Source organism: Bos javanicus, chromosome 1, assembly GCF_032452875.1.
Source record: "Bos javanicus breed banteng chromosome 1, ARS-OSU_banteng_1.0, whole genome shotgun sequence".
NCBI lineage: Eukaryota > Metazoa > Chordata > Mammalia > Artiodactyla > Bovidae > Bos > Bos javanicus.
Window position 1 is genome coordinate 2,500,643 of NC_083868.1, and position 16,503 is coordinate 2,517,145.

The window sequence follows — 16,503 nt, forward strand, 5'->3', positions numbered from 1 at the left end:
AACACTCAGAATCATCTTTTTTTTTTTTTTTTTGGCTGCTCCACCACAGCATGAGGGATCTTAGTTCCCTGACCAGGGATTGAACCTGGGCCCACAGCTGTGGAAAGTTCGGAGTCCTAACCACTGGACCACCAGGAAATTCTCCATGTCTTTTTAAAAGTTAAATTCCAGAGGATTAAAGCATTATAAAATCTGGATCAGACAGTGGTACACAAAAAGACACTTCGCTATTTTATCATACATTTAAGGCCTAAATCCAGTCTTTTGGAAAAATGGTCCATCTTTCTAGTGGAGAGATAGGAAAATGTTTTCTTCTTCTTCAGTCATTCACTTTTTCCTCTGCTCCTTCTGAGGGATCCAGGAAATTTGGGGAAGTAGGACCGTGGAGGGATTGGCAAGTCACTGTGAGGAGAAAAAGTTTATTGAGTAACTTTTTTGGGGCTATGCCACGCAGGATCTTTCCCAACCAGGGATTGAACCCCTGCCCCCTGCACAGGGAGCTTGGAGTCTTAACCACTGGACCACCAGGGAAGACTAAGAAATGTTTAATTTAAAAGTGCTACTGAGAGACCTAATTTTTCCATTTTCTCCCTCTTCCCAAGACCTTTTTCTAAGCCAGAATATCGACTCTGCCCACTCTTTCTTTTCATGGTTGGTCAACTACCATGAGCTGTTGACATGAGCTACCATGCAGAAGAAAAAAAAACTGGATGTTACCAGTATCTGTCACTAGTGTTAAGTAACAGGGCGTCTCTTGTGCATCAGAGATGAAATTATTAACATTCACTTCCCTGTACATTTTGGGAAAGTATTTGAGGACGCTTACTAAAAACACATGAGGGTTCTCAGCCTGAATGTCAATGGTGTTTAACTTCAGATCAATTTACATGTGGGACTGCGGAGTCTCCTTCAAGAGCGTACCTGGAGAAGAAACGTTGGTCAAAGGGAACAGCATGCTTTGAGGGGGCAGGGTCTGCATTACAACTGCAGACCCACTGGCTCAAGGCTGTGTCCGGCCAAGTCTAAACACAAGGTTGTGAAAATAAAGCAAAGACTGTGCGAGAGCTCCCCGCCGGGGTGGCCCCTTCAGGACACCAACGCTGGGCGCGGCCCACCTGGCACGGGACCAGCCCCCTCTGTTATGAACACCTCACAAAGGCAGCAGCCACCGCACCCGTGATGCTTACGTTCAATCAAAACCACCATGGAACCCAAGACTTTTGGCCTCAGTGTTTATTACAGAAACTGTTACAAATGTTTAAAAAACAATGGCAGTGGGCATTAAGACAAAGTACCCACGAAATAAGACACAAACACTGGCAACACTCGCTGTGTTTTCATAGAAACACTGGAAATATGGCCGTGTCCTCTGCCTCAATAAGACAGACAAACGGAAACACCCACTTGGTTCAAATTCTAGGTTTCCCTCACTTGACAATTATTTCCTATGCAATTCTTCCGCGTGAGCACCGCACCCTGGTAGGTACTGGGGATACAGTGCTAAGTGTATATTCCTGAGCTCACAGAGCTTCTGGTCCCCTGGGAGGGGCAGATAGACACCAGCTGAAACAAACACAAACGTGTCAGGTAGTCCAAGGGTTACAGGGATGGGGAGGAGGTAGGAAAAGCTGGACACTTCCAAATTCTTAGAAGCAATCTGAGGCTGCTTTGAAGGTAGGTTTGGGGAAAAGATGTTATACAAACTATATATATATATATATACACATATACACTTAAAAAATTTATTGGACAGTGCCGAGTCTTAGTCGTGGCATGTAGAATCTAGTTTCCCTGAACAGGGATCAAACCCAGGGCCCCTGCATTGGGAGCTCAGAGTCTTAGCCACTGGACCACCAAGAAGTCCCTAAATATATAGAAATAACTTTATATGTTGCAAATTTCTGGTCAAGATTTAGAAGCTCATAGTTCTAGAGCAGCATTTACCCTTTTCTAACTAGAACCTATGCTAAGTGTTTATGGATGTACTAGTGGCACAGTCGAAGGCGATGGCACCCACTCCAGTACTGTTGCCTGGAAAATCCCATGGATGGAGGAGCCTGGTGGGCTGCAGTCCATGGGGTCGCTAAGAGTTGGACACGACTGAGCAACTTCACTTTCACTTTTCACTTTCCTGCATTGGAGAAGGAAATGGCAACCCACTCCAGTGTTCTTGCCTGGAGAATCCCAGGGATGGGGGAGCCTGGTGGGTTGCCGTCTATGGGGTCGCAGAGTTGGACACGACTGAAGTGACTTAGCAGGAGCAGCAGCAGTGGCACAGTAGCCAGCATCATATGTGAACACGTATGTTTACAGACCCGTGTCACTATGTATATATTAATCTACATTACATATGAATACCTGATTTCTGGCTGCAATGACACAAATCTTCTACATAAATGCTTACATTATATCCAGCCTCTCCAAGAGTTATCAGTATCACAGATTTGAGGAAGTTTATTGCTGCTCTCAAGTATATAGTGTTTGCAAGCAAACTATTTTTTCAGAAAAAATACTTACCATCTTACAAGTAAGCACATCTTCATTAAGCTACATGTGGACCACAATGAAGAATGGGATGGAACTGCATTTTCAGGTCTGCAAGATGCGGCAAAACGGAGGGGTTTTTGTTCGAGGCCGCTCAGATGCTTGTTTATTGAAAACCACAGGGGATCTTAAACCCCAGACACACATACTCCTACATCCAGGGACCTAGCGACTTTAGCAGCATCTCTGCCTTATAATGCCCTAGTTTTCCCTCTGCCACGTCCCACAAAGGCACTGTTCCCAGTCCGAAGCAGTGTTTTTCCTGTGGAAAATCCCAGGCCCGACTGCAGGGCAGGCCGGCCGCCTTGACCCAGCGCGGAAGCCGGTGGGGGCAGGGTCCTCTCGACAGTGACAAGTTCCCAAGGACGGACGGGGCCTTTCCCAGCGAAGGGCGAGTCCTGATCTGCTTTAAACCAAATGCCTCTGGTCAGAGGATCTGAGGTGCGTTTGGGACTCTGGAAGGATTCTGCAGCAGAGAAACGCCCTGGTTGGGGCCTCCTGACCATGCGCTCCCTGAGGAGCTGGATGGAGGCCCAGCGGAGCCCAAGGTGCTCTGGAGAGGACAGGCGGGGCACCACAGCCCTTCTCAGCGCAGCTGCTTTCAACCTCTTCTTCCACCCAGAAGACCCTGCGGACCAGTCTAAATGAGCCCAGCCAGACCTGATGTGCTGGGTGGTGCCATCTCTCTTTCCTCAGTCCTGCTGCAACGACTGAAGCTGAGAACTTGGCCTCAGAGGTAGCCAGAATTCCTACACTTCCTTTCTCTGCAGGAACTCCATGAATAAGCCCAAACAGCAAAATCATTTAAACATAAATTATAGATGCCTTTGAGAGGTTTTACATAATTTTAAAAACTCAGGTTTCCTTCCTAGTTCATTTCCTCCCACACTCTGATGATAAATAACTTGCATTTCCTTGAGTGCATGCAGGCTGAGCGGAAGCGATACCTGCATGCCTGTGAATATTGCCCCACAGTGGACAGAAGCCGGCCAGCTTATGTTAAGAAGTGACACAGATGAGCCGTGAAAACAAATGCCACCCCTCAGGATGTTAGTAATCAGAAGCTGACGATGCACATTATTCTTATTTTTCACTAAAGCCACCTGCTTCTTTCCCACTGACTCACACTACTTACTGTTTCTCAGTAGCATTTTCTGATCCCAAGACTTTACATACACTGCCACTAACGTTCCACACTCCCATATCCTAAGAGATAACAGTAACTTCTCTACTCAGCCTGTTCCCCATTTCTCTGTAATTTTAGGGATTATGCCTTCTAATCAGAAGCTAGTGTCCTAATGTTCTGAAACAGGAAGCCTTAATGTACATATAGTAAAAGATGACATGGTTTTAATTCTAAACTGTAGAAGGGATGGGTAACTGTGATGCAGAGGCCAATGTAATTGGTACGCGTGTATGCACGTTCAGTCGCTTCAGTGTCCGACTCTCTGTGACCTCGTGGACTGTAGCCCGCCAGGCTCCTCCGCCTATAGGATTTTCCAGGCATGAATACTGGAGTGAGTTGCCATGCCCTCCTCTAGAGGATCTTCCCGACCCAAGGACTGAACCCACATTTCTTGCAACTGGTATAAATGTGATTGGTATAAACAGAGAGAATCCCCCTGAAAAATCTATAAGAACCTCGTTTCTGGCATCTGCAGCTGTTTTCCAGAGTAAGCTACTTTTTCAGAAAATCAAGTGATGGTGGTATTCAGGTTCTTCTTTGAAGAAGACCAAATGTTCTGAATATCTCCTGAAAAATAGTGAACTATAATGCTGTGGGGGAGAGGGAGCAGCGCAGCGTTACACAGCGACAGCACCAGCTGATGGGAACACAAGCACCCCCAAACCCCACGCCAGCACAGGGCTGCTTACAGTAGCGTGAGGGAGACAGAGGGTATCTTCTGGACTTAACGCCTCTCATCCAAGGCAGGTCCAATGACAGGCCTTTCAAGACTTGACACGTGGCAAAGGACGCAGAAAACTTCTTGAAATTCATTTTAAATAGTGAAGTGCTTGCCTGTATTTTTTGGACCTGCGATCTGAAGACGCTTTTTCTTCCCCGACACGGACAATCTTCTTTTGACAGTTACTGAGAAGAGCAAAAAGCCCAGGCTCCCACTCTGACTCTTGCAAGACTCCCTAATGTTTCAGGGTCATTCCTGGTCACACACTGTCCTGTTGCGGAAACTCTTCGCTTATTTTGCTTCCACTGTTTTCATCTTCGTTTGAATAGTTTCCTGAATCTTGACTAGTTTGGGAACTGTACTTTTTGTGAACTTCATCAATTTCATCAGTCTCTTCTATTTCAGTAATAATGCTTGCATTTTCAATTATAAAACATCTTTCCGTTTGTTCCTCAGAAGTGGAAAGGAGTAGATTCCTTAGTGGCTGATCGGAGAAATACTAATTCAAAAGGGAAAGAACAGAAACAGATTATTTAAAAGAACAAAAAGTGGTTTTCGAGTTCCAATAAGCTTCAGTTTCTTAAATCCTTTATCTAGAAATCCTATCTTTTGACACGCGTATTAAAAGCGAGCTAAGAGCATATCCACCGCACTATCGTGTTTAGAATAAAGGCACCAACAGTGAGGTCACGCACATCTCAGTACTGTTTTGGGCAAATTATCCAAACAGTCTCTAAGAAAGTCCACTGTGCTACGAGGGGTCAGGGTGGAAGAGCGTGGTGGGTAAGGAAGGAACGGGAGGGCACTGGGATGGGGGACATTTTGTTGTGAAATAATAAAATGCTGGTATCCAATCCGAAAACATCCAGAAGAGGCACAAGGGAGAGTTAACTTTTTCCCAGTTCCGCTAAGAGTAACTTGCTAGTCTTAAAGTTCTTTAAGTAACAGCTCTGAATAGAAGAGCACATAGAAATGACACTAGAAAACTCAGGGATAAGAGGGTGAGACAGCTCACGTGGACAGAGTGCTGGCGCAGCGGTGGGTCTTTCTGGTCCCCCGCCCTCGCTCCTCACAGTTCTACGGGATGGCACTGCTGGCGCTGCTGTACAGCTATGGGCACTTGTGCAAGTGCTCATGACTGAGCTGCACAAGTTCAGAGCCAGTCAGTGCAAATACACTACAGCCCGTCAGTGAGCCACCTTCTGGCCTCCAGCTCCACGGCCTGAGAACCTGCAGCAAGGCAGGCAGCGTGGGAGCCACTCCAGGTGCAGACGCCACCCCGGGCAGCGTCCACACTGACGGTCATCGCTTTGTGCTTCCACGAACTGTGCCAACCACACAGACGTGCCAGCCAAAACACCGAGGTGCTGCGAGAGGAAACGCGCGTTTCCCTGTCTCATTTTCGGTGATTTCATCCACAGAATAAAGTTTCTGCGCTGGCGACAATGTTTTAACCTTTTTGGGAATATAGATGGTAAAACAAGTGCCCCAGCAGCCAAACTGCCAGAAAAACACGGGATTAAGGACACATCCTTCTATTCCACGTTACTCTGTTACATGGCTGCTTCTGAAGTCAATTTTCTAAAACTCTGAAGAAAAAAACCCAGGTCCGTCTGTATTATTTTTTGAATATCAGGAACACATTTATATTCTGTTGCAATCAAATATATTTCCCTTTCATTTTCAGAAAAATCCAGCTAGCTGTTGACCAAGAAAAGTAACCTACCTCGTCAACAGAGGAAGGAGGTTTACTTGATGGAAAGAACACATACTTGACACATCTCAAGAAGACGCTCACAACATAAATGACCACAGGAATAGAAAACAATGCAGTGCAAGTTCCAACTATAAGCCAGGTTTTGGAAGTATTTCCTGAAAAGAAATAAATGGTGTTTAGCATCAATATAGGTTTTGACACACAAATACATTAAGACTGCTGACAGTTTGTGTGAAAGAAATACAGCCATGTGAAAGGAAATTTACATTGTTAAATAATACCAATAACATAAAAAATTCACAACTAAGGGATTTCCACATGATAATTATATCAAAGGTTATATAAAAATAGCAGTCTCATTAAATTCTAAGAGTAATGCAAGAAATTAATTATGTGGCTATGCATGAAATATGAAGCATGCAGAAACCACTGAACTAAGTTGAGTATTAAAAATATTTTCTAAAACTCAGTGTGAAGTTTTGTGAAGGTGTGAAGGTCTGATTTTGACTTACATAGTCCATTAAGAAAATATTCTCTATATTTTCGCAGCAAAACACAAACATTTTACAGTTTTCAATGAATTGGTTGTTTTTTTAATTAAATCTAGCAACATTAAAAAAGAAAAAGTATAATAAAAGATCCTGACCTGGTTTTGTTTTCTCACACACAGTATCACTAAAACTGCTCCCTTTATTCCGCCTGTCATTTTCAATGAGTGCTCTGGCTTTGACACAATACACAGTCAGCGGTTTCAAGTCAGGAAAGATAAAATTGGTTCTTTTCTCTAGAACTTTTCTCTATAAAAAAAATAAGTAAATCATCGATAAAATTTAGAACCCCAAGAAATCATAGAGGGAATATCTGTTTTCTGAATTCCTTAAATATTCATTCTAAGATTAACCTCTTCCAAACACTTGGTTGGTATATTTTAAGAAATATAAATTTATTTTGGACAATACGCCATTACCAAACTCAAAAGTGAAACATGCTCCTGCCAAAAGAATACCATAAGACAACTTGAAGTTATTTTATCAGTACATATCGACTTGGCTGAATTACCACGTGTTACCTCTGGTTAGAGGCAGAACAATTAAGTGCGGGGCGCGGGGGTGGGGAGGTTCTGGTCTCAAACTGCCTGTATCAAGATGTTACTTATAGCTATGTAGCCTTAGGCAAGTTATTTAATTTCCTGGGCCCTATTCCCAGATCTATAAAGTGAGGACAATTACTACTCCTATTTGTATTAATCAGCTAGCTATTGCTATTGTTTTGTTACTGTGGTGTAACAAAACACAGCAAGTACAGCAAAATAACACTGTGCAACTCTGTGTAACAAAACAGCTGTGGCTCAAAACATATTTTTCTTTTTTAAAAAGATTTAAACTTTTTATTTTGTATTGGGGTATAGCCAATTAACAGTGCTGTGAGAGTTTCAGGTGGACAGCAAAGGGACTCAGCCATGCATATACATGTATACAGACGTATTTGTTTTTGTTACTCATGAGCAGATCACGCGCTGATCGGCCCGGGGAGCTCTCTCTGAGGCCGTGGACCACGTTCAGGTGTGCTCTACAGCCTCTCATCCGCCTTGGCCGACAGACCATGTGGAGCTTGCTTCAGTTCAGTTCAGTTCAGTTCAGTCGCTCAGTCGTGTCCGACTCTTTGCAACCCCATGAATCCCAGCTCGCCAGGCCTCCCTGTCCCTCACCAACTCCCGGAGTTCACTCAAACTCACGTCCATCGAATCGGTGATGCCATCCAGCCATCTCATCCTCTGTTGTCCCCTTCTCTGCCTGCCCCCAGTCCCTCCCAGCATCAGGGTCTTTTCCAGTGAGTCAGCTCTTCGCATGAGGTGGCCAAAGTATTGGAGTTTCAGCTTTAGCATCATTCCTTCCAAAGAACACCCAGGGCTGATCTCCTTTAGAATGGACTGGTTGGATCTCCTTGCAGTCCAAGGGACTTTCAAGAGTCTTCTCCAACACCACAGTTCAAAAGCATCAATTCTTCGGTGCTCAGCCTTCTTCACAGTCCAACTCTCACATCCATATATGACCACTGGAAAAACCATTGCCTTGACTAGACGGACCTTTGTTGGCAAAGTAATGTCTGCTTTTCAATATGCTATCTAGGTTGGTCATAACTTTCCTTCCAAGGAGTAAGCGTCTTTTAATTTCATGGCTGCAATCACCATCTGCAGTGATTTTGGAGCCCAAAAAATAAAGTCTGACACTGTTTCCCCAGCTATTTCCCATGAAGTGATGGGACCAGATGCCATGATCTTCGTTTTCTGAATGTTGAGCTTTAAGCCAACTTTTTCACTCTCCTCTTTAACTTTCATTAAGAGGCTTTTTAGTTCCTCTTCACTTTCTGCCATAAAGGTGGTGTCATCTGCATATCAGAGGTTATTGATATTTCTCCCAGCAATCTTGATTCCAGCTTGTGCTTCTTCTAGCCCAGCGTTTCTCATGATGTACTCTGCATAGAAGTTAAATAAGCAGGGTGACAATATACAGCCTTGACGTACTCCTTTTCCTATTTGGAACCAGTCTGTTGTTCCATGTCCAGTTCTAATTGTTGCTTCCTGACTTGCATATAGGTTTCTCAAGAGGCAGGTCAGGTGGTCTGGTATTCCCATCTCTTTCAGAATTTCCCACAGTTTATTGTTATCCACACAGACAAAGGCTTTGGCAGAGTCAATAAAGCAGAAATAGATGTTTTTCTGGAACTCTCTTGCTTTTTCCATGATCCAGTGGATGTTGGCAATTTGATCTCTGGTTCCTCTGCCTTTTCTAAAACCAGTTTGAACATCTGGAAGTTCATGGTTCACGTATTGCTGAAGCCTGGCTTGGAGAATTTTGAGCATTACTTTACTAGCGTGTGAGATGAGTGCAATTGTGCAGTAGTTTGAGCATTCTTTGGAGCTTGATTTCCTCTTGGCAAATGTGAGAAGTGCAAGAGCCAAGCCAAACCCCATAGGCGCACTTAGGGCCTCAGTCATACCACATCCACTCATGTTTCACTGCCTACGGCCCAGCATCAGCGAAGCAGTAATGGATACTCCATCCTAAGTATTTGCTGAAGAGTAATTTAATCGATCCAACTGTCTGGCAGGGTTGTTTGGAAGACCGATTGAGACAATTCATGTAAAATACTTAGCCCCGGCACCCCATACATAATGAGTATCCAATAAATATGAGCTGTTATTATGACTGTAATTACTGACGTATGAGCTGTTATTATGACTGTAATTACTGACGTCTTACCCAGCATAAGACAGGATGGCAAACAAAGGTTATTGAATCTCTATTTGTCAAGCAATGCGGTAGGTATTTCCATAAATACTACCTCATTTTAAACCTTAAAAAAATCTGTTTAAAAAAAAATTAAGTTGCTATGACCCCTGCCACTTTAGAGAAGAGGAAACGAGTTTCAGTGGATAAGCAGCTTGCCTAAGCTTACACCATTTGGTAGTCTGAGACACAAATTTAGGTTTTCCAGATCTAGGGAGGACTTAGAACCACGATACTCAACAAGGCTAAACTGTGCAGAGTTTTCAGATAGTTAAAATCAAAGTATCCAAATCACTGGACTTTTCTTAGATTTTCAACAGAAAATGAAGTTACAAAATTCACCAACTGTACCAGATTTTTAAAGGCTGATTCCCTGATGGTAATTCCACAGGGAAAAGTGATCTAGGAATAATGTGGATTATCTGATGTGCATTAGCCTGTCAGTGGTTTCCGAATTTTAGGGTCTGACAAAGCATAATAACAGCTAAGAGTCTTTTTTCCCCTAAAAGCCAGTCTTTGTCCTCGTGGAGGTGCCTCAATGTCTGGCACTGCAGGGAGGTGGTCTGGGTTGTCACACCTGGGAGGGAGGGCTACCAGCACCTAGTGAGGAGTGGGGAGGGCATTACTAGCCCTCCTATAATGCACAAGGCAGCTCCTGCAACTGACCGAAAACCCAAATGTCAGCAGTGTTGAGAAACTCTGGTTCATGAATCCCTGAGGATCATGATAAAAACTCCTGGGCTCTACCCTCAGAGGTTCTGACTGAGTACAAATGAACTCAGGATCTGAGGTTTAGAAACTAGCTGGGGGCACTTTCCTGGTGGCCCAGTGGTTAGGACTTCATGCTTCCACGGCAGGGCAGGCGAGTTCCCTTCCCTGATCAGGGAACTAAGGTTCTGCATGCCACTTGGCGAGGCCAAGAAACTCCCCCAAACCAACAGCAACTAACTGGGACCCAGATGCAGATGACCGTAACTCTTACCAAGTAAAACATGAAATGCCAATTTCTTCCTACGGAAAATATCTGAGTTAATCATATAGCCTAAAAGTTTAAAAATTTCCCTGCAATTTTAACTTCAAGCTTTGCTTACCCAAATCATAGTCATAACTCTAAGTTATAAACCTATACTACACAGTCTTTTTACCTCAGCATTTGAAGTGTTTTCCCAAAAAATTACTTCATAAATTAGCGGGTAGAGCTGATTCACAGACATGTTTTCAGACTCTTCTGAAGCACCAACACTGACATGCAGTGAATCATCAGTAACGGATTTCACGCTGATGACTGGAGGAAATATGATAGCTAGGGGAAAAAAATGTGTAAAGACACAAAGTTCAAATCAGACTACAAAACAATTGTAAGAATTCATAATTGGAGAATCACAAAGTAAAATAAAAACTACTGGCTTACTTTTCATTTCAGTATTAAATTCCTTCTCTTCAGACCAAAAAGAGGTACCATTTCCATTAGATGCTCGTACACGGACATAGTAAATTCCCCTTGAGGAAACCTCTCGAGGAAAGACACAGTGGGTACTTGTGACATTTTCACAGTTCGGTATTTGTTTCCATTTGTCTGAATGATTCCCAGGAATCTTTTTAAAAAAGGCACTTTAAGACAAAAAGATATTTTTCATTCTAAACACATTAGTTCAGTAAACATCTACTGAACACCTGTAATAGGTCAGACATTCTGTTAGAGGCCGAAGTCACAGAGGTAAACTCTCCTCAGCCTTGGGAAACTCACAGGACACTGGAAGAGATGTGTTCACAAAAGAAAACCAAAGACCGTGCTCAAGCGTGCAATAAGGAAGTAGTGTGAAGGGTTGGCTCATGCCAGTGCACAAAAACAACTGCTAAATTTTCAGGAATGCAACCAGCTAGCTGTTAAATGCAGCCACTGTTAAAAGTTACGTAAACTTATAAATAAATATGTTGTATTAAAAACTAAAGTGATAAAAATACAAAACTCATCTTCTCCTAATTGTTTTCCCTACATTTTATCTATGCTCAATGCTATTTACATCTATCGTGTCTGAACAGTGGAATATGGTGGAGGGCTTACTGTGCCTCTTCCCGACTCCATGTCCAGTGGACAGATACGCTGCTGGGAGCCTCAAAGTGGCCACAGCAGGATTAGCTGTGTTATAAAACCCGGCAAACACTAAAGTAAAACTTTTCCCTTCTGGAAGGCCAGCTGCTAGACGTGTACCAGCATACCCATGGGTCAGTGCTAAGACACACACCAGGGTTCTGAGAGTGAGTCTGAACAGTCAGAGCGGGTCTGGATAGGTTAATGGACTGCTCTGAGACCAACAGCTCCAAGCCTGTCAGTTCAAGCCCGGAACCACGGCAGCCTGCAAGCGGGCTCCCTTGTCTTCAGTCCCCCACACCACACACCATATGGCCATCGTCACGCTCCTCGAACACAGGCCTCATGTTACCCATCGCTCAACACCAGACTCCCAGTGGCTCTTGAATGCCTGTAGCAGAGTCTAAGGCGAAGCCTGACTTTACTCCATCCTGTTAACTCAAGGCTCCCTCTCGCTGCTCTCCCAGACCCAGTGTTCTGCTATTCTCGAAGCAGGTTTTCCCCTCTTGTAGGCAAAATTCCAAACTGGCCCCCAAGATTCCTACCCTCTGGTGCATGAGCCGGACATCATCCCCTCCCCCTGACTGCGGGCAGGCAGAATCCATGAACTCTTGATTAGGTTACATTACTTGAAAGGTGAAGGGATTTTACAAATGAAATCAAAGTCCCAAGCCAGTGGACTTTGAGTTAATCACATGAGACCCTATCCTGGTTGGGCCTGACCTGATCAGATGAGCCTTTAAAGGAAGGTCTATGGGGCAGAGATTGTCTCTGTTGACGGCCTCTGAGGCAGCAGGCCACCATGCATTCTATAGCTGCCAGAAATGGATTCTACCAACCACCACGTGAGCTTAGGAGACACCACGAGACAGTCTGGATGAGACAGCAGACCCGGCTGACACCCTGACCGCAGCCTTGTGAGACCTCAAGCAGAGGACCCCACTAAGCCACACCTGAATTCCTGACCCGAAGTCACTGAGAGATAATAAGGCGTGTTTTTTAAGCTGCCGAGTTTGTGCTAGTTTACTACAGAGCAAAGGGAAATGGATACCTCCTCGTTACCCTGATCTGATTTTGTCTCTTCATATCCAAGCTTTCCGATGTGTGTGTAGCCCCAGCCTGGAATGCCATCTCTCGTCATTGAAAAACCTCCTTCACGAAACCTCTCCTTCCAAATGGCTTCTGCGGACTCTCCAGTCCTGTGCTCACCTCTACATTTCTGACCTCTGCAACCTTTATTGTCTGTACTCCACACACGAATGCATTTATTATCCAGACTGTTGTTGCTTCAAAACTAACACCGAAGAGTGGAGAGGAATCAATTGCAGCAGTATCGACTTCCCTTCTCCCTCACCTTTTCTCTGTCTTTCTAGTCTCTTTCTTCCCTACCTGACCTACACTCGCCTTTGGTCCCGCAGTTCCTCTGCCCTCGGTAACTGTCTTTGTGGCCCCCTTTACCCCCAGAGTTCACTTCACCTTCCGCTTGATGACCCTCTTCTCTTCTCCCTCTCCGTTTATCCTCTCCAGTTTTCCAATCAATATAAACTACACCCGGTCCTCTTCCACTCCTGTCGTGCTGAGCTTTGCTCCTGTCTGGCTGGTCTCTACTCAAGCACAGACAGCACAGTTCTCTCCAACTTCCTCAGTTTCCCACTAATCACTAAGGAACCTGCCAAAGCCACCACAACAATCAAGACAGTAGGAGGACTGACTTGAACTGAACTAGACCGAGTGACTGGACTGAGATAATTTCAAAGACTCATGGAAGGAGTGGGTTTTGAAGAAAATATCTTGGTCATCTGTCAAATATTCCAGACTGAGGAAATACACATGTAATTAGAATTACACCTTAAAAAAAAAGCCAGTAAGTCCCTGGTGGCTCAGACAGTAAAGAAGCTGCCTGCAATGCAGGAGACGTGGGCTCATTTCCTGGGTCGGGAAGATCCCCGGAAGAAGGGAATGGCCACCCACTCCAGTATCCTTGCCTGGAGAATTCCATGGACAGAGGAGGCTGGCGGGCTACAGTCTATGGGGTCACAAAGAATCGGGCGTGACTGAACAACTAACATTACTAAGAACACTAGATATTATAATACACCCATTTCAGAAGTGAAGAAACTGAGGCCAAAAGAAGTGACTGGGTCTCATTGACACTCCAGACGGTTATTGGCAGAGCTGGGACTAGAATTAAACACCCCAGTTCCAATGCATCATAACCACCTTTCCATCAGGCCGAATGTGTGCAAAGAACAACAGGTGGCTGAAGCAGAGTGAAAAGAAACCTAACACACTGGGCAAAAATAAACTGCAAAAGGACATTTATGGGAAAGAACTTACCGGAGCCACTGAGCTTGAAAAGTTGCGTTTTCATATGGGTAATCCCACTTAAGAACATAGATCTGGTTGTCAGCATTGATTTGTATATTTTCTGGTGAAGGTACTTTATGTCTCTCTAGAAGACAAGGAACACACAAGAAAGCACACACATTTACTCTAGTGAGAGAACAGATGGCAAGAATTCTTAACAGCATGGGCAAGAAGAGAAAAGGATAGCTAAATAATGGTGTGTATTCACACAAGGTAATACTATACAGCCATTTAAAAGAATGTGATAGATCTATATGTATTGACATAAAAAGAGAACCTCAATATATTGGGTTAAGCAAGCAAGTTTAAAATATATCTGACATGACTTTATTTATTTTTTAAAACTTTTTATTTTGTTTGGGGTATAGCAGATTAATAATGCTATGATAGTTTCAGGTGAACAGCAAAGGGACTTAGAGATACATGCACATGTATTTATTCTCCCCCAAACTCTCCTCCCATCAAGGCTGCCACGTAACACTGAGCAGAGTTCCATGTGCTATACAGTAGGTCCTTGTTGGTTATCCATTTTAAATACAGAAGAGTGTACACAGAACTTTATTCCTTAATTTAAAAGATAAAACAACCCGAAACTGTAAGTCTGAGTATATGCTAATATAAGCCTTGAGGAAACGCAGGGAACACTGTGTGCACACTGCTGGGGATGCTTGTCTCTGGTGAACAGAGTGGGGTCAGGAAGCAGGAGAGGAGATCTTTCCTTTAACTCCCTTCTACACTGCTTGATTTTAAGAACAAAGCATACTAAATTTATAATTAAAACAATAAATTCAAGTTCCTACCCTTAAACCTTAATTGCTGGCAAGATGCCACAGATAAAATGTATCAGGATGCTTTCATAATTTAACTTTTCACCTATAAACGTATGCTTTTTGGAATACTAACTGCTTTTCTAGTGACTATCTCCCCTTCTCATGGATTCTGAACAAGTAAAAATTTCTGTCATTAGAAAATACTTGGACTTTTACACAGAATTTTCATTACTGTTTACTTGAGACAAAAATCCCAAATAACATTCTTGCTTGTGTAAATGCTGTTAAAATGTGTGCTTTTTTTTTTAAAAGGTATTTCTTTTTAATTGGAGGATAATAGCTTTACAATATTGCTTTGGATTCTGCCTACATCAACATGAGAATGTTTTTGTTTTGATGTCTACTAAACCAACACAAAAAATTCAGCAACTATGGGAAAAATGCCAAAATTAAAAGGTTGCCAATTAATTAATAGATTACAAGGAGATCAAACCAGTCAATCCTAAAGGAAATCAGCCTTGAATATTCATTGGAAGGACTGTTGCTGAAGCTGAAGCTCCAACACTTTGGCCACCTGATGCAAAGAGCTGACTCACTGGAAAAGACCCTGATGCTGGGAAAGATTGAAGGCAAAAGGTGAAGAGGGCAGCAGAGGATGAGATGGTTGGATAGAGTCACCAACTCAATGGACATGAATTTGAGCAAACTTAGGGAAGTAGTGGAGGACAGAGGAGCTTGGTGGGCTACAGTCCATGTGGTTGCAAAGAGTCAGACACAACTTAGTAACTGAACAACAACAAACAACTTATATATATAGTTACTGAATTGAAAGCAAAACTTCCTTCTTACCTGTGGTATTTATACAATACACTGGACTATAGCAACCAACTCTACTTTGTAAACGCAGTTCTGCTTTAACTTTTAAACAATAAGTAATCTCTGGTGACAGTTTATAAATTTTATCTTCGGGATAAACAGTTTCCGTTCTTTCCTATAATTTAAAAAAAGAGAAGTCTGTTCTTTAAAAAAAGTCAAATTTTACAATTAATTCATGTTATTCTTCTCTCACATCAAACAAAGATAAAAACAATGCTTACTTCTAGACTTGAAGAGTTTTTCCAGATAACGACGCTATACCTAAAGCTTGAACGATCCATAGCCCACATGATACTATCTTTTGTTCCAGGGGGAGAGATACTCAGTATTATTGCCTTATCTTCAGCTTCTAAATGCACATCTGGGGGACCAATCTGAGCTGTGAAAATCAAAACATTTACTATGTAAGTTCACTAATACAAGTCAAAACATTCATACAATAAATAATTCTAAGCACTTAAATATGTGCCTGGCATCTAAAAAAGGAGAAAATCCCTCATGGAGCTTACACTTTACTGAGAAATGTGGCCAAAAATCCCAAATATATATATATATATATATAATGTTATAATGTCATGCATGCTGTAAGAAGAAATGAAGTGATATAAAGGGACAGAGAAGGGTGGCAACGACTGTTTTAGGTGAGTCAGTGAGGAGAAGGCTCCCTGAGATGTTTGAGCTGAGGCCTGATCGAGGTGAGGTCTGAATACGGTGAGGTCAAGCAAGGCAGGCTGAGAGCACCCCATGGGCTCCGGAACGTGCTCACCGTTTTCAAGAGACACTAGGGGGCACTCAAGTGCCTGGGTGGTAGAAAATAAGATGCGAGATGCAGCTAGACTCTGGCTAACAGGCAGAACTTGTAGTCTGGGACTGTAAGGTCGCCAGAACCTGATTTACATTTGGGAAAGACCACCCCAGGTAGCATGTCAGGAAGCAGGAA

At 43.3% G+C, this 16,503-nt stretch overlaps 1 protein-coding gene and 1 long non-coding RNA gene across 4 annotated transcripts in view; one reads left to right on the plus strand and one right to left on the minus strand.

Annotated features, from left to right (window-relative positions):
- Positions 1-1,218: 1,218 nt before the first annotated feature.
- IFNAR1 (interferon alpha and beta receptor subunit 1) overlaps positions 1,219-16,503 on the minus strand; it is a 30,543-nt gene continuing 15,258 nt past the window's right edge. For all 3 annotated transcript variants that reach the window (XM_061412970.1, XM_061413026.1, XM_061413102.1), the window contains exons 4-11: positions 15,785-15,942; positions 15,537-15,678; positions 13,888-14,002; positions 10,870-11,069; positions 10,604-10,761; positions 6,815-6,965; positions 6,178-6,323; positions 1,219-4,950 (exon numbers count right to left, since the gene is read on the minus strand). In XM_061412970.1, the coding sequence (XP_061268954.1) occupies positions 4,711-4,950; positions 6,178-6,323; positions 6,815-6,965; positions 10,604-10,761; positions 10,870-11,069; positions 13,888-14,002; positions 15,537-15,678; positions 15,785-15,942 (1,310 nt within the window). In that variant the 3' untranslated portion in view covers positions 1,219-4,710. The remainder of the gene's footprint in view (positions 4,951-6,177; positions 6,324-6,814; positions 6,966-10,603; positions 10,762-10,869; positions 11,070-13,887; positions 14,003-15,536; positions 15,679-15,784; positions 15,943-16,503) is intronic.
- On the plus strand, positions 4,949-6,633 carry LOC133246305 (uncharacterized). Its single transcript, XR_009736003.1, has 2 exons — positions 4,949-6,058; positions 6,139-6,633. It is a non-coding gene; the product is annotated as an uncharacterized LOC133246305 (long non-coding RNA).